This window comes from Calliphora vicina, chromosome 3 (assembly GCF_958450345.1).
Source record: "Calliphora vicina chromosome 3, idCalVici1.1, whole genome shotgun sequence".
Taxonomy (NCBI): Eukaryota; Metazoa; Arthropoda; class Insecta; order Diptera; family Calliphoridae; genus Calliphora; species Calliphora vicina.
In genome coordinates, this window is record NC_088782.1 from 108,275,973 (window position 1) to 108,298,765 (window position 22,793).

The following is a 22,793-nucleotide window of genomic DNA, read 5'->3' on the forward strand; positions in this document are numbered from 1 at the left end:
CACCTGAAAGCTAGTGCATCCTTTTATGAAATCCATCAGTTGAGAGATTTTGTCTCCTAGAGTTACTAATCTCATGTTGCAAAGCCTGTCACGAATACATCTGTTGTTTCTGATGATCTTGATCATTAATATATATTCCTGAAATTTGAAAATAAAGTATCAAACCCTTTCTTTTCCTGTCAAAATCCATTTCAATATTTTTATTTTCACCCAACACTGTATTATACACTCAAAGCAAATCCCTTATAAATTGTCAAAACCTAAGGGCCAACATTAAAGTTCAAGACATTTGTTTTGTTTTATTATTTTGTTTAAGTTTTTAATTTAGTTTTGAAATCACTTAAGTTATTTTTTTTTTAATTTTATTTCCCCTTTTTATATAAATCCTTAACTTATTTTAATATATTTATTTTAATATCATGATATTATCTTTTTACAAAAATTTAGAACAACTCGCTTGGTGGCAACGTTGGGATCAAACAACATTAATCATCTTGGTGGCCAGTATATTGGTCCTATTGCTGGCTGTCGTTATTATTTGTTGTATTATTATTTGCATTTGTCGTCGTCGTAGACGTCAGGATAAATGTAAGTACCTTGCATTAAGTTTTTGATAAAGTTAACAAAATTCCAAAAATAACAAAAATTTTTAAAAAAAATAAATGGAATTTGATTTAATTATTTGTACTTATGTTAAGAATTATAATTATTGAACAGGTTTAGGGTTAAATTAAATTTATTTTTAATTTTATTATTATTTATTTGTGTTTTTTTTAATTTGTTTTATTATTTTTTATAATTGTTATTGTTTTGTTTTTATAATTTTGTGAATTTTATTTAATTAACAAAATTTGTAATGAGTTTTTTTTTAATTTTTGTTAAATTTTAAGCTTTTGCATGGCTTTTTGAGAATGATTTTTATTTAACGAAAGCATGCTGAAGAATGTTTTATTTTCAATAAATTTCTGAAATATATATTGTTTGTTAAAAAATTAATTCTATTGGGCTTAAAAAGCTTTTTTAAAATCGTGTTATTAATTATCCTTAAATCCTTAAATTCTTACTTCCAATTTTTAAATTTGTTGCTTGATTTAAAACCAGCTATTTCCCCCCTGTAAAATGTTCAAATGAGGCAATTTTTAAGATTTAAAAGCCTTAAAAGTATTTTTAATTGAAAAGCTTTTTTCCTTTAGTTCTCACTTAAATTTTGAAAAACCTTATTTAGTTCCTTTGCCTGCTGCTAATTTAAAAAAAAAACATCTTTTAAATTCTAATTAGGGCCCTGAAAATCTTCAAATACTTTCTGTATAACGAAAGCTAAGAGCAGTTAGTTCATAAACATAACAGCGATTTAAAAACCCAATCTTGATCCATCACAGCTAAACAAGATGCTTTGTAACAGATTCTTTATAAATTTCGCTTTCTAAAAGTATTTTGGTTGTATTTTTCTAAATTCAAAAGAACTTATGGCAATTTTTTCATTGTTTACCTTAGCAAAAACTTTGTAACCGCAACTAAATTCCACAAATAAAACACACTAATTAATTAGCTTTTTTCATATTACTGTCACAATGCATCTGTGCTCTGTGTTTCTAAATTATTTATTTTAAATAAACATTAATTTATTTAAAATAACACATGAATTTTTTACAACTTTTTTTTAAACTTTTTCACCCTGCCATTGCCCCTGCTAAATAATTCATTGCTAAAAAGAACTCATTATACATGCATGAAGTGTATTCAAATAATATGTTTTTCAACATACAGCTAAATTTATACTAATTTTAATTAAAATTTATTTAATTTAATTAAATAAATAAACATAAACATTATAAAAACATAATCATTATGCGTTTATTAAATAATTATATGTAATAAATTTTAATATTGATAATATTTTTTTTTATTTATATAAATAAATATTGAAATGGGAGAGAGATTGTGTGATGCCAAAAGCGATTAGTTATATTGGGTTTTAAATTGCTAATAATTAGAATAAACTATAAAAATAATTATAGAAAATAAGGTAGACAGTTAAGCAACTGAAGTTTTGGAAGGCGCGTTAAATAAATGTTTAATAAAATTGAGCAATAACAAAAGGATATTCGAATTTATCTTGTTTCTAAAAGTAAAAGTTTATTCCATAATTTATTATCTACTTGTTAGTATCGAATTTAAGTGTTAACCCTAATTTTTCCCTTGTGTGGAAAACCACACAAAATTAATATTTTTATAGATTTTTAAAACATTTTGATGATTTCTTGATTTTCCATAAATTTTGTATGGAAAATCCGTAAATTTTTTCAAAATTATTTTTTTATGTTGAGATATTGCTTACCACCTTGTGTGACTTTCCACACATATGTAAATTCATAGTATTTTACACTAGCATCAGAATTTAAAGTGTTAACCCTTTAATGCATATTGTTGCCAATTGTACACTCCAGTTCCACTTAATTTTAGACGAATATAAGCTTGAAACTAATTCAGATTCTAATTCAGAAAAATCAAATGGAGTACGAAGTTTCTGCTAACGAAATTCTAAATCAAACTAAAGCTAAATGAAATATAATTAAAAAATATTTTATAGAAAAATAAAAGTAAAAATCATGCATTTAAGGGTTAACCCTAATTTTCCCTTGTGTGGAAAACCACACAAAGTTAATATTTTTATAGATTTTTAATAAAAATTGGATGATTTCTTGATTTTCCATCAATATATAGTATAGAAAATTCGTTAATTTTTTTCAAAAATAGTTTTAGATATCGAGATATGGCTTACCATCTTGTGTGGTTTTCCACACATATGTAAATTTATTGTATTTTACAGTATCATCAGAACTTAAAGTGTTAACCCTAATTTTTCCCTTGTGTGGAAAACCACACAAAATTAATAATTTTATAGATTTTTAACAAAATTTTATGATTTCTTGACATTTGGTACAAAAAATCCATTAATTTTTTCAAAAATATTTTTTTAATCCGGATATTGCTTACCCTTTTGTGTGATTTTCAACACATGTGTAATTTCTATATATTTTACACTAGCATCAGAATTTTTATTGGCCAATATGTTGTTTTGGGACTGATATAAAGGTACTGTCACCCAGCATTGTTGCGAATTTTGAAAACCATTTCCTAAGGGAATGAAAATACCACATGACAAATCTACTGATTGGTTGATCGGGAAATGATTATACATTGAATAGGGTATTATATAGTTGGGATTGATCATCTATACTTTCTTTTTTGTTTTTATGTCATTCCCCTCAACCCCCCTCTAAGGAGGCTGCGTAAAAAAAAGTGCTCATTACAAAAAGCTTTTAAAAAAATTTTGTCATTTCCACTTAATGACTCAATTAATGAGCAATTTATTCAATTGATTTCAATTAATTTTCATTAATTCGTGCCTGATAAAGAAACGTGAATGTTTGTCATTATAGTAATTAGTTTAAAACAATAATTTATGTTAAAATATTTCATGCAAAGAAGTCATTAATACCAGAAAAAAAACAATAATATAATGGGAAACAATTTAAAACTTATTTCCTAAAAAAAACCCATGAATTTTACAATCAGTGTGCAGAAATTCATAAATATATTAGAATTTTACCTTCAGTAACATAAGAATTTGGGAAATGATAAGAAATTCAACTGGCTGCTTTCAATTTCTAGAAAATACGTGAAAGCAATGCCCAGAAATTTACACAAATATTCGAATTTTAAGTCCAAGCACATGCTTAGGAAGTCATTTAGGTATCCACGAAAAATCATTGTTGAGTTAGCTTGATTATTTAACAAATATTTATATAATCGGCTGATTTTATGCTGGAGATGTGTTAAAAATTACAAAATTCTTATAAAAATGGAGCTTATTTGATGGACTATAAAGAAGTTGTTCCCAAATCAATAAAAGTAATGCATAAATGAAGCTATTGCATTAAAAATCTATGAAATTTTTTATCGGATAAGGTCGTTTCAAACCAGAGATTCGAACTGTTTCTTCAAAACTCAGAAAGCATAATAAAATGGTTTTGATGTGCGTTAATTAAAATTAGTTATTTACAATTGTAATTCCTAGTTCAAGGATTTTCAGAAACAATAACTTGTTATTGATGAACAATTCCAACTAAATCAAACAATTGTCTTAAATCGACTTTAACATGTTACAAATTATTTTATTTCAACAGTTACTAGATTAAATCCACATGTACAATCATATACATTTCTCTCCCTTTTTTATTTATTTTGCTCTTAATTTTATTTACTTACATTTAAACATGCATTCATATATAAATACATATATATTATTTTTTAACAATTATTGTAAATATTTAAATTTGTTTTCAACAATTAATTAAATATAAAAATCTATACTTTTTTTTCTCTTTTTCAAATGCTTTTTTTATTATGTTCTGCTTATATATGTTGCAACTGTAAATAACCAAATCAAAAAAAAAAATATATACAATTTTTTTGAAAACAAATAACGCTTTTTTGTGTGCAAATATATTGTTGTGTGCAACGGCTCATCAAATAAATTTTTGTTAAATTAAAAAAAAAAAAAAAATAATAATAAAAACCTTAAAACAACAAAAATCATCACATACAATATAAAATAAAAAAAAACAACTATAAATTTTAACATCAAACAACAAACCTCATCAACAATAACAACAAAATGAAACTACAACAACAATTGGATAAAATACACTTGCTAAAAAAAACAAATAAACAAAAAATTTACACATTTATATCAATTAAAACTAAAAAATAAAAAAATATACAACACAAATAAAATTGTACATAAACACACACAACTCATATACAAACACTCAACCCTACAACAAAATACAAATAAAACTAACAATAACAATAAATATAATTAACAAATAATGAAATGAATTTTAAAACTAATTAAATAAAATAAATAAACAAACAAACATCATAAAAACATGAAAAACACATTACTACACATACAAACAACTAAACATTACTAAAAATACACAATTTCTCTCACAAAACCCATATAAATAACAACAACTACAACAACACACCACCATAACTGCATTTTCTATTCACTCCCACTCTCTTTAATACACATAACAACAACTACAAACTAATACACTATTAAATCAAAACAAACAACAAACATTACCTTAACTGCATTTTCTATTCTCTCTCACTCTCTTTTCCACACTTGACTCCATTTTTTTTTTGTTGTTGTTAATTTTCAAAACAACCGCTAATTTGTGTGTGTGTAAAACACAAAATGGCTTTTACTTGCTAAATGTGACTGTATATATGTGTCCTTTATGTTTTTTGTGCCTAAATAAATATTTATGTTCAATTTTATTCTATTTTTTTTTTGTTGCATATTTTGCTTGCTTCTAAAACAAAACAAAAAACTTTTACAAAAACCAACATATAATTTTTTAATTAACCACTATAAAACATAAAATACTATTGTTATTAATCATTAACAACAAATTAAAAACAACTGAATTTAAAAACAAAAATGTTGCAAAAATCATTCAAAATCAATTCAACGCTAAATCGTTCACAACATTTTCATCTACGTCTAATATTGTATTTATTTTTTAAATACACTCATTTAAATTTAAAACAAATTTAAAAACTTTGCTTAAAACCCAAAGATCGTACTGATGTTTCAATGAGTGCTACACACAGGTAAGTGAATTTTTTTTTAAGAATTACTTTTCTTATATTATAATTTTGTGAACTTTTAATAAAGTAATTTATTAAAGATTTGTTTAAAAGCAATTCAGAAAGAAACTTGAAATTTCAAAGAAAATAAATACAAGACCTAAGTTTAAGACGCTGATTAATTTTTAATATCCTAAACCTAAAACCAGAATTATTGTAATGAAAATAATCCAGTTTCAACAGGCGTGGATTCAGGTCAACCAGTTTTTTTTTATATTATTTTTATATGAAAACTTTTCGGTTTTCCCATTTCACCACCTCTGGATGAGCGTCTGAGTTTCAATATGGTGACTACATTGTTTAAAATAATTTTCATTAAAAATACATTTTTTTTTTGCAAGATTGTCTAACATTTTGGTTCATAACCTTATTGTACTGAATTAATTTTTCTGATTTCCTCTACCATACTGTTTAGGATACTGACAATCAATCTCATTCATTTTGGATTTGTATATTGGAGTGTTTGAGAGTGCTTCAAATATTTGGTAAATATTTTGTCGAAATCCCATCTCTATATCATCCCATGAATAACTATGAGATCTCTATATGTATTCTTAGTTTCTAGTAGTTCATTGAATAAGTCTAGCTGTTTTTTATAGCAAAGTGTGGAAAAATGCCTAAAGGATGCACTTTATTTAGAATAGTGTTATTAATGAACAAATTGATAATTTCTAAGACTGAAATAACAAACTAGTGGCTACAACCATAAAATGGTTTCAAAAGATGGACCATTTCAAATATTGAAATAACGAAATATTATACTTTGCTCCCGGGTAACAAAGCATAATTAGACAAGGACTAAATTCTTACTTCCTACTAATACCGTAGTTAGCCGACCGATAGCCCAAGCATTTATCTTGTCGGATTGTACTTATTAGCTAAAAAGTCAATAAGTTGTAGTTTGCCGACGAGAGCTGAAGAATTTATCTTCTCGAATTGCAGCCATAGACTATATTTTCGAATAATTAGTCGTTAGCCGACCGAGAACCAAAGCACTTACCTCTCTTAGTATAATTAGCTAATTTAGCAATAAGTTGTATTTAGCCGACAAGAGCTGAAGAATTTATCTCCTCGGATTACATCCATTACCCATAATTTGTCATTAGCCGACCCAGATCCGAAGCATTTATCTTGTCGGATTATACTCAGTAGCTAGTCCTAACTTATAGAGCCAACGAACCCATCACACTGGATTGTATCCGTTGTATTTACTTTATAATAAGTCATTAGCCGACCAAGAGCCGAAGCGTTTATCTTGTCTCTTGGTATTGCAACATGTGGCCGAGTGTTGTCATGATGAAGTATTACCGTTTCATATCTGGCCGCATATTCTTGGCCCTTTTCTGCCAGTGCTGGCTTCAAACGAATCAGTTGCATGCGGTATAGGTTTCCAGTGATGATATGGTCAGATTTCAGCAGATCATAATAGATAGCACCCATATGCTCCCAAAAAATACAGAGAATTACCTTATCGCCATGGATATTTGGCTGTGGTGTCGATTCGGCTGGTTGGTCAGGTTTCACATACAATCTCTTAAGCTTCGGGTTATCGTAAGGGATCCATTTTTCATCGTAAGTAATGATTTTCTTTTATAGCGTATAAGTATCATTTCGTACATGCAAAATCGTTTTTCAAAGTCTCTCGGCTTCAATTGGTATGGTATTGAATTTGCCTGCTTTTGGATGAATCCTGCTACTTACAGACGTTTTAGATTGAGTAGCTCCCAATGATTTTGCAAGCTCTTATGGAGTTCTACAATAATCTTAATGGAGTAATGCATCTAATTATTGGTCCTCAAACTTTATCGGCTGGCATTGACGTTATTTTTCTACCACATCTGGTCCACATAAACCATCTCTCGCTCAAAGAAGTAAAGTAAAATGTTTCGCATATGACGCTTTGTTGGCACAAAATTCGAAATTTTCGAAGCAAAAAAAACTTTGTTGTTTAAGCTATAAGTGATAATAAATGACAGATATGTACCCTTCAAATTGACATATAAGTTAATAAAAACAAAAACCGCGTTCAAAAGATTTATAAGACTTCTATCAGCCGCGCACCAAATGTGGCTAAAAATCCTAAAATTCCCAGATTTTGTTAATTATTCTTTGTATTTCCTTAATTTGAATAATTAAAGTTACGTACTCATGGTCAGCTGCATAATGTAAAATTTCTTATTACATTTGTCCAGTAAACAACTGAAATAACATGCATTCATCTTACAGAACATATTGCACTATACTCAGCAATTTAAATGCGACATGTTCAGCAAATATAGCTTTGTCATGTCGTTTCAAACATATTCCGAGTGCACTGCATGACTTGACAATGTCTGGTGTGACAGTTGCTGTCATGTTATTCTACAAATCAGCATTTGCAGAAGAGTACACTTTCTTTTAATATAATTTAGGCAATTACAAATTGTCTTTAATATTTTAAATAACCGTTCCCACAACAAGTCGATCTTCGCTGCGGAAATATCCGAGTCTCAGTGGTCCAAAGATCATCAACAGCTGTATCAATCGTAAGTTTTATAGCCAGGAAAAAACTTTAGGTTGCAGCAGACCTATTAAAATAACAACATTAAAGAACATAGTCTGATAATTGCCAATAAATTGTCATGAAATCCAGTTATTCATTTGCAAGTATTCAGCGTATTATATGTTATATAAGTACATATTATAGACATTTCTACACAGAGAAAACAGATTCGTAATATCAACCGAATTTGTCTTTCGAAGTACGAACCTTCACGTGTTCATCCCAATCTTAATTTTTCGATATTACAAATCCTGATTTTCTGGAAAAACTGTGGATAATTCTGGGATTTTTTTTTATTTTGGTAAGATTTTTAAAGCTCCCGGGATTTAAATTTAGTATACAGCTATAAAGAAACCGTGACTCGATTAGGAAAAAAACAGTTCAAACGTAGTGAGGAGTCATTACTTGTTAATGAGAACTTTTATCAGATTTGACATAAAAATGTAAAGAACCATGACTCTTTATATTTAAACTTTTGAAATTTCCATTCTTTTGAGTCTTTAATTTTCTTTGAAATTTCAAGTTTTCTAACAGCTTTTTAATGTAGAATTTATTATTATTTTTTAATTTCATCATTATTTAAATTTCATTTATAATTTTTACAATTCTTTTTTTTCATTTCGTTTCATTATTTTTGTATAATCAATGTAATTGCACCAAAAAAAACAAAAACAATATAAATTTTGGCTTATGTAAACCTGTATGTTGTATGTGTTTAAAAAAAAACTTATAAAATGTTGTGGCTTGTTGTAAATGCTTTTTTTTAATTAAAAAAAATAAAACCATTTTTTTTTTAAAACATAACATCATTACCACAAAAACAATAAAAAAAAAACATAATCATCAATAACATCAAACTGCCATTGAATGAAAATAATATTGAAAAAAAAAACACTCTGATTAAAATTCATAACGAAACCAAAGTGTTTTATCATATCAACCTCATATGCCACAAGTGTTATCAGCCAATACGGTATTGCCCGATACACTTAAGGTGCCCATTATAAGCAATATGTTGCTGCCGGCTATGGCCGGGCAGTGTAAGGATAATGCCAACATTAAAGCAACACCCATTATGATACAAACACCAGCAACAACAACAGCTACAGCTACAACACCCATACAAACGCCCACACTTACAAAACATTTAAATGCCACAGCAGTAACATGTAGTAATGGTAGTAGTAACAACAATAATAATGCAAATAATACTGTAACACACAATATAATAAATAGCACTACAGCAACAGCAACAGCTACAACTACCACTGATACAGCACACACGATTGTTACAATACCCACAATTGCTACAACATTAGTTACCACACCCACATTAAGTGTACGTTGCACACAGGTACCCAAATCACCACCCCGCTGGCCATTGAGACCCGGTGTTATGGTGCATGTCAGCAGTGATACTAAAGAAAATTTAGCCGTTAATCGCATGACTTTAAAACCGACTGCAACACTGGCTAATTTGACAGCCTCGACAGTAAATGACAGCATAGTGTCTTCATCAACACTTAATAATAGTGCGGCCACCAATACCACACAGACAACATTACTCAATGTCACCCGACAATCCTCCTTGACTCTGGGACGCATTGGTAGACAAGCTAGAGTACAACAACCAAATGACCAGCAAGATTTACCACTTAAGGTGGAGGCTAATGAGCACAACAGCAGACAACAGCAATTATCATTATGTCAAACTTTACCTTTAAGAGGTAAACAAGCAAAACTAACAATACCCGCCCCAACACATTTGACAGTTACAAGTAGTGGTGTGCAACAAATAAATTTAAACACCTCTACAGATAGGCCGGCCGAGGAAGTGAATGCTATGGAATTGGCAGCCGCCAACAGTGTTAATAATGAAGCGGAAATTGTTTCCGAAGATGTGGAAAGAAATCTAGAAAATCCCTGTGCCGTAACGGAAGCTTCACATTTGCAGGTTAAGCTATCGAATTTCAAAAAGGTGGAATTGTTTTTCACCAATATATTCTTTAAGAGAGCTACGAAGTCCGATGGCTGTCGCGACAGTCAACGAAGTCATGTAGGCCTATTGGGCGGGAAATTTTGGAAACGTTCAGAGGCCTCGACGCAACACTCTGGCAAATCGCCCTTTAGCACAGAACATCGTTTGAAAGGCATACGCAGCAGTGGCAGTGGTAATAATTAATTTTTATTTTATTAGAATTTTCTTTTCATTTTGGCTTTAATTTCATAACTTTATAATTTGCTTTGATTTTTTCATTTCATTTTTGTTTTAATTTTAAACACACTTACATAGTTACCTATAAAAAATGTGCTAAAACAACAGACTCAAGCTCAAGTAGTTCAAATACAATCACAACCACCTCTGCAACAAACACATGTAGTAGTTCTGTAAACAACAACAACAACACTGAAACCGATATGTTCAATAATACAGGACTGACAACAACCACAGCACAGGCTCAACAGCAAACACCAACAACAATCACACTACAAACACCACAACAACAGCAACAACAACAACACCCATTACCAGTATCAATGACCTCAATGTCGCCTTCCTTAAATATCAATCACCCTCCGCGAGCAGAAACAGGCGAACGCCTTGTCGCCGCCACAATCACACACAGCGACAGATCCGTAACAACGGTTATACAATCTATACCATCGACTATAGTGTCGAGCCGAGAGGTAACACGAAATCCCAGCCAACGTTCCCTGCTCAGGGGCATACTGAAAGCACCAACACCACCGCCCAGACCGCCACCAATCATGCGAACGGCTGTTGCGCCCCTGCAGCGATCAAACAGTCATGTGAACTCTCTGAGAAACGAACAAGTTCAAAGTAAGATTTTTGGTTTTTAATTTGATTTTTTGTTTCACTTCAGTTTCAGTTTCCCGTAAAGTTTTAGTTTTCATCATCATTCATGAAATCATTATATGCAAAACTATTAATAGAAAATATTGATAGAATTCTCATTTAGTTAAAAGTTAGTTCTTGAGATTGAAGATGTGTAAAGTTCAAAGGTGAAACGAGCAGTAGTAGTAGAAAGATGCTGTTATTAGCAAAAGCTTGTAAAACGCTTCACAAAAAATCCTATACAAGCTCAATACAACCAGATAATTTGGTTGTGATTAAAAAAAAGTCGAAAAGACTTTTCAACATGTTTTCAAACCTATAAAGCTTGTCAGGCATCAAAAAGCTCAACAAAAAATCATACAATAGCTCAATACAACCACATAATTTAGCTACGATTAAGAAAACCACCGAAAAGTCTTTTCAAACTTGTAAAGAATTCAAACAATATGTTGTTATTAGCAAAAGCTTGTCAGGCATCAAAAAGCTCCTCAAAAACTCATACAAAATCTCAATACATAGAACATTTTAAAAAGCTTCCCTGAACTTTATGAGAAAACTTCTAATAAAAAGCTCTGTTAATAAGGGGAAATATTAAAAGGGAAAAGCTTATTAAAAACATAAACTTATGCAAAAAATATTATAGAACATCTATTAATTGAAAAGATTTCTTTGCTTAAGAAAAAAAGCTTGTCAGCCATAAAAAATCTTCAGAAAATATCCTACGAAAGCTCAGTACAAAAAGGTAACTTGATTGTAATTGAAAAAGCTGACTAAAAAGCTGTTTATATTTAAAAAGCTTCCTTGAACTTTATGAGAAAACTGCTAATAAAAAGCTCTGTTAATTAGAGGAAATATTAAAAGTGCAAATCTTATTAAAAATATAAACTTATGCAAAAACTATATTAGAACTTCTTTTAATTGAAAAGATTTTTTTGCTTAAGAGAAAAAAGCTTGTCTGCCATTAACAAGTTTAAAAAATATCCTACAAATGCTCTATACAAAAAGATTATTTGATTGTAATTGAAAATCTCCTAGAACTTTATGACAACACTTTTAATAAAAAGCTCTATGAATAAAGAAAATGTTAAAAGTGCAAATCTTATTAAAATCATAAATGTATGTAAAAATTATTATAGACCATCTTTTAAATGAAAAGATTTCTTAGCATAAGCAAAATAAGCTTGTCTGTCATCAAAAAGCTTCACAAAATATCCTATAAAAGCTCAATATAACCAAGTAATTTGGTTGTAATTGAAAAAGCTGACTAAAAAGTTGTTCGTATTTAAAAAGCTTCCCTGAACTTTATGAGAAAGCTGCTAATAAAAAGCTCTGTGAATAAGAGAAAATGTAAAAAAAAAATTAATTCAAATTCTTTTAATTGAAAATAATTCTTTCCTTAAATTAATTAAATCTTTTTATTGAAATTGCATACGGTTTAGTTGAAGATGTAAAGTTTTGTAAAGCTTTGTACATTTAGCTAAACTTTCTGGAAAGTTATACAGTTACGCTAAGTTTTTAAAAACTTCAAATATAAAGCTTTTTTATAATTGTTAAGATAAGACCTATAAAAGCTTGAAAGTTTAATTAATCTTTCAAATGTATTATAAACATCTCAAGGTCATTGCTATCAAAATATAAATACATTTAGAACATTCTAAAATTAATACTTATTAGTAGTAAAAGCTTTCCCTTTTATTGATTAAATATCTCTACCTATAAATTCTAGACTCTAGCCTAGAAATAATGGTTTAGTTGATTAATAAAGACAACTGACAGAAATCTAGAGCAAAGCTTTAATTACAAATAAGGTTGGTATAACAATGCTTTTTGGAGAAATAAAAAAACATCATATATTTAAGTCATTAATAAACATTAATCATAAATAATCATGTTTAAAATTATTAAGTTCATATTTAAAAGTTCTAAAAGCTTTCATTTAGTACTTAGCTAAAACGATTTTAAAAGCTTTTATGAAAAAAGTGTAAATTTAAATGCTTAGTTTTTTATTAAATTTTTATTTTAACATAAAAACTGGTTTGCCAAAAGCTTTTTTTCTTCAACGAGTTTCTAGTAGCTTTTTACATGTAAAAAGAAAATAGATTTATAAATATTTTGATGTTTAAACATTTTAAGGAGTAAAAATTAAGCTTAGTATAGCCCAGGTATTAATGTATATTTTGTACCAAAAAAGCTTTTACCCATATAACTTAAAAGCTTTTCTTAACTGCTCGCTTCAATAAAGCTTTTGATGTTCTCTTTCTATTTTTATAAACTTTTAATAAGAGCTTTTCTAAATAAACTTCATTTGAGCTTTCATATTTTCCCATTTAGCTTTACACATTTTCCCCCTCAATATTAATTGTTAATAATTCAAAATTTGTATTATATATTTTTTTTGCCTTTAAACCGTTTAAGTGTTATTTTTGTGATTGTTGTTTAATTTATGCAAAAATTTATTGTTAAAATGTTTTCCTTAATAATTGTTGTAATTTCTTTGTGTAAGTAATACTGAATTCTTCATCGTGTGAAGTACTTATTTAATTATCAAATATAACGATAGAATATTTATTAAATAAATAATGAAAACAAAAACTACAACAACAGAAACAAGTAAGCACATCATTAAAAACTAAATCAATTTATTTTTTTTAACAATTTAATTTAATTTTCCAAACATAATATAACAAAAAGCGTCCTCTTAATTTTGCTTTAAAGTGTTTTAAAAATTGTCTTTAAGTTGTTTTTGCCTTTGAAAAAATACTATATGTTATGCTTAAATATTGTTTTACTCAATCAAAGCGTTTGAAATTGGTTAAATTTTTACATAACTAAAAAAAGCCTGTTTTTATTTGAACAACAATTTTTAATAAACTAAACCAAAACTGAAATATTTAACACAAAAATATAATTACTCTTTTTATAAACAAATTTTGTCAAACATTTGAAATAAGTTTTCAGTACATTTTATTTTTAGTACTAAATTGCAATAATTATTGAAGTACTATTTTTTAATTTATTACATCTCGAATTTAACATTAACTGTTAGAAGGATAGAAATTGTTTTTAGATTAAATTTTGGCTTTAAATCAGTGCCTGGCAAACTCATACGCTGTAAGATTGTACACCTATAGAAGAAATATAGTTGTTCAACATGTTTGCAATGTTTTTGAGGCAACCATAAAATGGTAAAGTTACCATTTACCTGATTATCGCAATAATATATATGAATATGTTTGTAGAAAAAAAAATATATGTTTATGGCACTCATGTTCCTGATGAATCATTATATATTGTTCTCAGATTATGATAACCATAAGATAAGTGCAACACAATGTGTTAATTCTACATCATCAAAATTGTTGTCGAAAACATATTTAATACAATCATATATGTGATTGCTACAATCATGTTAATCGTAAGTTTAACATATTATGGATACCGCAATCATATAAATAATTACAATGACCACAATATTGTTACTTATTCAACTATATTTTTTATCTGCGTGTATTTGTATGGCTCAGTATTTCTGAGCAAAAGCAAACTCTAATTGTTCATTGCATATTACTGTCAGTAAGATCCTATCAACAAAAGAGGACATAGACTCGTCGAAGGCTAGCTCAAAGTTGGTAATGGTTCTTTTTTGGAACTAGCCTAAATAAAAGGTGCCATTTGATCAAAAATCTACCATCAAGTCGCAAACATTTTAAATATTTTCTATGTAAATTGTATAAAACTGAGAACTCAACATCTTCCCGTTACACCTAACATCTTAATTTCGAATGCTGTGAAATTTCGCTTTTTAATTTAAAGATTAATGACATTTTTGTTTAAAAAATTAATTCTTAATGCTTCTGAAGTCATTTATTTTTGAAAAGCTTGATGCTTCTAAAGTGATGTACAATCTAAAAGATTACATAAAGCTGAACCGCAATTGGAGAAGCCATAGAGATAGTCGTTCCGTTCAGTTCATAAACGATTTTTTAAATTGTGGCTCACTGAACTATGTCTACAATCCAATCATTCGATTGGCAATAAATTTAATTGGTATATCGAATCAGTTACTGTATCTTCGAAATAATTGGAATTTTTTTTTATGTGATGAAAAAGTATTTCATAAATTGTGAGTTTGTAAGGTACGTCCATAAAGGGTCTTCCAATAGGGACTTCCGAATTGTGACAGTTGATAGCGGCCATATTGTTGAAGCTACATCCGTGGAATTTACTGGGATTTATTCAGTTTGATTTGCCAAATCACCATGGACGGATATAGCGTTCAATAACATTTACAAATGATAAAATTGTCCAAATGGGTGTTCTGTTCGAGAAACGTTCCATGTGCTTCGCCTATTTTACGATGAGGGCTATATCTGGGTGATTGCGTACATCAAAAAATAAAATTGACGAATTTCGGACGATACCAACCCATATGAGATTCAATGTATACCGACACTGTTTGTTGGATGCTGTGGCCACCAACGACATGTAGTTTCAACTGGACGATGCTACATGTCATACAACTCAACCCACATTGGACATTCTGCACGAGGGATTTCAGAGCGCGGTCATCACACGTGGATGTGATGCGAACTGGCCACCGAGATCGTGCGATTTTTACTCCGTTGTACATTTTCTTAAATCATAGGGTTATGCAAATAAGCCATAAACCACAGCGGACCTCAAAGCCAACATAACCCATCGCATCGATCAAATTCAGCCTAATTTATGTACCAGAGTCATGGAAGCGAAGCCGCGGCGGACATTTTCAAACGGTTAAAAAAATGTCCATTGTATCTCAGACTTTGGTTTGTTTAAATTTAAAGATAGAAACTGCTTATTGAAAGACCCTTTAGGTACGAGAGCAGAAGCAATGTAGGTCACGATGTCGGGCACTGATTTAAACTAAATATTTTCTAAATACTAAAATATTTTCTCAAAAATTGTATATTAATTTCAATGTTCTAAATAATTTGAATATTTAATTTGGCTAAAAATTTTTCTATTAAATTATTTTCGTTGTGATACAAGGATCCAAATTTTGTACAAAAAAAATAATGCTGAAGTTTATACTGATAAAATACATTAAAATGTTGTACCAATTGTCTAAAATTGACATAAGGTTAGGCTCTTGAACACTTCTTGCACAAGAGTTCTTCCAAATAGTTCTTCATAAGCCTAAAACCATGATTGGGTATATTAAGAACATAGTTTCCTTAATATAAATTCAAAATTTATTAGATATTCCAGGTTTGGTATTGATTGCGGCATAGGTAATGTTACTGAGTTTCGTACTCTTCCTCACATGTCTTGCATATTGTATTCTCGGATAAACTCATATCAGCCACAGATATTAACCTTTAACTTATGAGGTGGTGGTAAATTTTACACCCTCTCTTCATTTTTTTAAAGTTTTATCAAAAAGGCTTGCGAAATAAAGTGCCTGCATTTTTGTTTCAAATAACATTTTGCTTTCTTTTTTTAATTTTTTTAAATTGAAATTGTTGTATCTTATTGTTAAAAAGCAAATATTAACGAAAAAATGTTTTTTAAAATAAAATTTTTTGTAAAAATCATAAGGTGTAAAATTTACACCACATCTGTGACTATGTCAAAAATTTTCAAGTCATAAGTTAAAGGTTAACAGATTAACTAGTCTTCAAATTGTTAGCCTATTCGGATTCAGAATCTCCTTTGTTCTCCTAAGATTTGGGTTTCCCCAAAAAGGATATTGGCCATTCTGCCGACTGTTGTGTTTATTCCAAATATTCCTTCAATTCTGCCTTTAACTCTGTATATCAATGTAACACATTAAGTAGTCTTCAAAATGTTGGCCTATTCAGAATCTTCATCGTTCACTTTATATTTGGATTTCCCCAAAGGATTTGGTCGCTCTGACGATTGTAGAATTCATTCGTTCATTGCGAACTGTTTAGTTCATCATTAAACCATGGAAGGGGTTTGCTATATTATGATTAATGCATCCATACGTTATCCTATCCTGGATAACTTGTCGGCCTTCTCGTTTTCGATAATGCCGTGATGGCTTGGGACACTAGAGTTTCGGAATTTTTCAATAGAATGATTTTATTTCATCTTTAATCTGTAAAACCTGAAATTTAATTTAATAACAATTTGACTTTTCGCATACGAGTTGGAGTTTTCTTATCAATACTCTTAACACATTTAGTACCCTTCATAATCGCCATAATCTCAACCTGAGCACAGAATTATAATTTGATGAACTGTTTACCTATATTTCGGCTTATTTCGTAGAAGCTCATTCCTATTCAGTCGCCTATTTTTTAACCGTTAGGAAGAGCTACAGATCGAATAAGGGATACATATTTATTATGGAATAACATGCCTAACCTGGAACATATAAAGGGCTCCACTGGAAAACCCTGAGGCGTTACATAGAGGAAACTAGTTTTCTAACCTATATTAAAATGTTGGGTCAGCGGGTTGAAGGATTAAGAAAAATTTGGAAAATCTTATTTTTGTTCAAATCTTTGTCATTTCATTTTGCAAAATAGCTACATAAAACTGCTTATATTTTATTTGTTTTTAATTCATGAGTTATTATGATTGTTCCATTATCAATGTGTACTAAAAAATTTAAATGTTTATAAATAATATTTGGCTTTTGTTCTAAAAAATGTATAACTAAACTAAATATTAAAAAAGTCATTAGCTTTGACTACTACAACTTTTTTACAAAATCTTGTTCAATTTCTTATTTGTGTTTTTATTAATAATTGTGTTTGCAAACTAAAATAGTTTTTTTTTATAAATGTGTTTTTCTTATAAAATTTATTTAATTTCTTACTTGGTTTCCATTGTTAAGTTTTAGTGTCGTTAAATAAAAAGCATGATTGTTTTAACTAAGATTACTATCTATATAACAAAAAAAAAAAGAAGAAAAATAACACCAAATATATTTAAAAAAATATAAGAATTTTTAAGAAATTTTTATTTAATAAAATATTTTGTTTGTTTTAAATTAATTTTTATAATTTCTTTTAAGGGTTAAGTTTATTTGTTTAGATTTTAAATGTAAAAAGTCATTAAGTGGTTAAAAAAAATCTCACACCACAGACATTTTTTGCAGTCCATAGAGAAATACACATACAGAGGAAACTAGAAAAAAATTACTTAAAATTGTCACACATAGAAGTGTGTGACAATATTGCATATTGCTTGTTATTTCTAAATTTATATTCTTGATCAAAGTATATATATTCTTGATCGTTATAGATATATAGATAGCGGAAATGATATAGCCATGTCCGTCTGTCCGTCTGTATGTTGAAATCAACTTTCCGTAGCCCCTAAATAACTTACAAACTTGATTGATGCATCAATATATTGGAAGTTCTCCCGGCTCGAGAAAATCGGCCCACAAATGTCTTAGATATAAAGAAAAAACCGGGACAACCTCGATTTTTACCCTATTTTGGATCTATATATATCTGCATTGCTAAGTGATTAATATAGACAATATGGATATCTAATGATATTTATTTCCAAGTCCAACGATGTATATGTCAAAATCGTGAAAATATTTTTTAACCCGAAATTTTTTTTTTAACAAAAAAAATTTTTTGTCATCAATTTTTTTTCACTAATAAATTAAAAAAAAATTAAAAAAAAAATTTGAAAAAAAATTTCTTCTAAAAATTTTTAAAAAAAAAATTTCTTTTAAAAATTCTGAAAAAAAAATTTTTTTAAAAAATTTGAAAAAAAAAATTTCAAAAACAACTTCGAAAAAATGTATTAACAAACAAAATAGAGTATTTGTAAAAAAATTCAGGTAGATAGCTTCTTCGTTGGGCCGTATCGTATTTTCTACAGATAGACAGACGGACGGACATAACTCGATACATACTTTTTGCTTCTACCACCAGTACTTCGATATTTTAAAAACAGAATGCCCATTCTTTTTGATGGTGGGTATAAAAATAGCTACCAAACAGACTGATAGATTATTTTATTTTAGCTTCAAGAATTTAGAACTTCATAAAAAAATATAATAAGTTAAGTTATTTGATCTTAAACTTAATATATAACTGTGTCAAGACTTGAAACATATTCCAGTTTTACGTCAAAATTACTGCTTAATGATTTTTTACAAAGTCTTCTTTTTATATTTATTACTTAAGTTATTTTCAATTATTTTATCTTTAAACATAATTTCTTATTTCTTTTCTTTGAAATATTAATAATTTTTTCTTAATTTATTTCCTTTTTTAAATTTTTATTTCCTCCATAATGAAAACTAAAATATCCAAAATTCCTTGCTGTTAAAAACCAACCTACAAAAAATAAACCTAATTAATACAACTTTAAAATATACTACTACTACAACGTTCTAAACAATACATCGTTATCATATATCAAAAACTGTGAACATCCTCAATGGTTTTGAAACTTTTTTGTAAATTTGCTGTTATGTGTTGGAATATGATGGTTGATGGTTATATGATTTTCTGCAGCAGTACAAGAGAAGTCGTCTTCTATGGCGGATCCATTAACGGAACCTGGAGAGTATGAGAATTTGCCCTTCCATGGTCTACAAACGGCTCCTAACAAGGTACTTTTTACAAACATTTTCTTTTATGTTTCTTTTCCTTTTTTTCTATATAAACACTTTTTCTTTTTTTTTGTAAAAGTCTTCAAGTTTAACACACTTTATTTTAAAATTGCTTTAACACACATTTTGTTAATTATTAAGTAAACTTAATAAAAACATTTTCATTTCACCAAAATTCACTACAACTCATTATTACATTATAACTGGCTCATTTCAATATTATCTCATGGCTTAATGTCTATAATAATTATATCTAAATATCTATCTTATCAACTGTATTGTCTTTACATTTTCATTTCTTCATTATTTCAAAAAAAGCATTTTAGCGTTTTATTTCTCTTCAGTGTACAAAACCAAAACGCGTTTTATTTAAACTTTTCTAAATGTATGTTTTAGTACAAAACAGAGATTTAATTTCAATTTTTGTTTAATTATATTTTAAATAATTGTTTATATTGCAATACAAAATTAGTTGTTGTTTGTCTATTTGTTTGATACATTTTTTATATTTACATATATGTATACAAAAAATTTTAAAATTTCTTAGGAAACTGTATTGTCGTTGTTATATTATTTTTTTTAGCAAACATTTTTGGCTAAAATTGATTTATTTATTAAAGAAAAATTTTCAAGATTTTGATTTTTTTTCCTTAGTTTTGTTGCCATTTATATATTTTTTTTATTAAGTTTTGTCTTTGGTTTCTAGTTTTATAGTAGATTTGTTGTTTAAGTTTAATTTTAGTTATCTTTTTTATAAATTATTTTATTTTTTTTAAGTTAAATTATTGTATTTATTAGTTATTTTTAGTATATTTTGTAATTCAGTTTTTTAATTATAAGTATTACAATTAATTTTTTTATATTTGTTGTATTTTTATAAAAAAAATTTGAAAAGAATACCTTTCTTTATTGAATACTTTGAAAAGCATTAAAAATTTGTTAAACCTACTTACTTATATATTAACAAAACGCCTAAAAATTTAAACAAAAGCGTGACAAAAACTGCAAATATTTTATATGTTTTTAATATTTTAAAAATCTAATAGACTATTTAAGGTTTTATAAAAAAAGGAAAAAAACAATATATTGGGTGTATTACTTAAAAATGCGGAATTTTTATAAACTTTTGGCTTTTATTTTAAAACATTTGTACAATTTATTTAAAGTATTGGCCATTGTAAGCTATTTTCCCAACTTTGTGGCAACATTTAGATTCCGAGCCAAAATAACTTGTTATCTTTTGAGGCCGAGAACGAATCAAGCCAATTTCGGATACTCTGTTCTAAAGTGCAGCATATCCTAAAGAGAGCGTTCTGCATCGATCAAAACAAATAGTGGTCGGACGGGGCAAGGTCTAGATTTTAAGGCGGATTAGGCAAAACTTTATGGAATGCTAGCTTCAAACGAATCAGGTTCCCTGTTATGATCTGGCCAGATTTCAGCAGATCATAATAGATAGTACCCTTTTCGTCCCACCAAATACAGATCATTTGTTGTCGATTTGGATGGTTGGCCGGGCTTCACATATGATCTCTTACGCTTCGGATTATTTATTATCATTTCGAAACCTTCTTTCAAGTTCTCTCAGCTTCAATTCGTATATGACCTAATTTCCCAGAATTTTGATGAATCCTGCTACTTGCAATCATTTTGAAATTGCTGATTGAGTAGCTCTAAATGATTTTGAAAGCTTCTGGTGAGGTTTAAAACAATTTTCATGGATTAATGTCTCTAATTCTTGGTCTTCAAACTTGTTTGGCTGGCTTGGGCGATATTTGTCTTCAGTGTCAAAATCAACACTTCTGAATCGCATAAATCATCTGTCGCAGGTTGAAACCGGTGGAACACATTCTCACTTCCGAAAATTACTTTAACGAACACAAATAAGATTAATATACAAAAAAGTCACGCGACATAATTTCATGGCTATCGGTCCATAATTGGTCATAGCTCCAATACAGGTTTAACTGGCGAAAATCACTTTAACGATCATAAATCTCATAAAAATGTTGGTAAACAAATAACATTTAACAGAAAGTTTCATATAGAAGGAAAACAAGCCACTAAGTTTAATGGCAATCGGTTCATAATTGGTAATAATAAAATTCAACAGCAAGAAGTTTCATATGCAAATAAATAAAGCGACTTAGTTTCATGGCTATTGACCATAGCTCCAATACAAGGATATGGTCATAAAAATCGACTTAATTTAATAACAAACGGTTCGTAATTGGTCATAGTTCCTAAGGCCTGCCTCCGAAAATCACTCTTAACCCTTTAATGCATATTGTTGCCAATTGTCTAAATTCCAGTTCCACTTGATTTTAAACGAACAGCAGCTTGATACTAATTCAGATTCTCCTTCATTAAAATCAAATGGAATACGAAATGTTTGAGCTAAATCAATTCTAAATCAAACTAAAGCTAAAGGAAATAAACTTTATAGAAAAATAAAAGTAAAAATCATGCATTTAAGGGTTAAAAATAAATTATTGAAATTTCAAGAGAAAAAGGCTTCTTCTCTTTTACTTAATGTAGGGTATCATATACTCCGGCTTGACTTTCTTACTTGTTGATCTGGAGAGCAAACTTTGATCATCGAAATGTCTAATGCAATAATTTGATTCATTCAAGGGCTGAGTAACATGTGATACAGTCTTCTTGATACCACATATCGTTCACTTTAATATCATCCAATTTAAGCGGAAATAAGTCAGTTACAGATTGATAAGTCTCATTATCAAAGAAGTATGGTCCGAAGATAACACCTATCTAAATCCGTAGTAATCAGGGAGACGTGTGAATGCATTAGTTTTTCGACAAACACATGAACTGTCAATCTTTAAACTTTTATTATTATTGAAATATTATTCAATAATGAAAACGTTCTATCACCTAATGAGAAACTGTCAGCTATCCAACTTAATTTTTTTCGATAACCTTTTTGAGACACTTTTACATCTGGTAATTCCGATGATTTAACTACCTTTAGAGATTCATTGGTATCAATCATGATAATCATGGTCAGATAGGTTTCTCAACAGAGACTATTCAATGTATGATATTTAGACGATTAA

The 22,793-nt window shown here is 28.7% G+C and overlaps 2 protein-coding genes across 7 annotated transcripts in view; both read left to right on the plus strand.

The window, feature by feature from the left end:
* LOC135956020 (hemicentin-1-like) overlaps positions 1–22,793 on the plus strand; it is a 317,925-nt gene that overhangs the window by 269,145 nt on the left and 25,987 nt on the right. For 4 of the 6 annotated variants that reach the window (XR_010576328.1, XM_065506481.1, XM_065506483.1 and 1 more), the window contains 2 exons: positions 448–588; positions 19,619–19,716. Coding sequence is in view for 4 of the 6 variants with exons in the window: in XM_065506481.1 (XP_065362553.1) it covers positions 448–588; positions 19,619–19,716 (239 nt within the window). In the remaining 2 variants the exon portion in view is untranslated. The remainder of the gene's footprint in view (positions 1–447; positions 589–19,618; positions 19,717–22,793) is intronic. The other 2 variants (XR_010576329.1, XM_065506484.1) reach the window with 1 other exon arrangement.
* LOC135953802 (ras guanine nucleotide exchange factor R-like) lies at positions 9,192–11,131 on the plus strand (the record flags this gene model as incomplete). Its single annotated transcript, XM_065503808.1, has 2 exons — positions 9,192–10,440; positions 10,563–11,131. Coding segments are annotated over 2 exons (1,818 nt in total), but the record flags the coding sequence as incomplete, so codon positions are not given.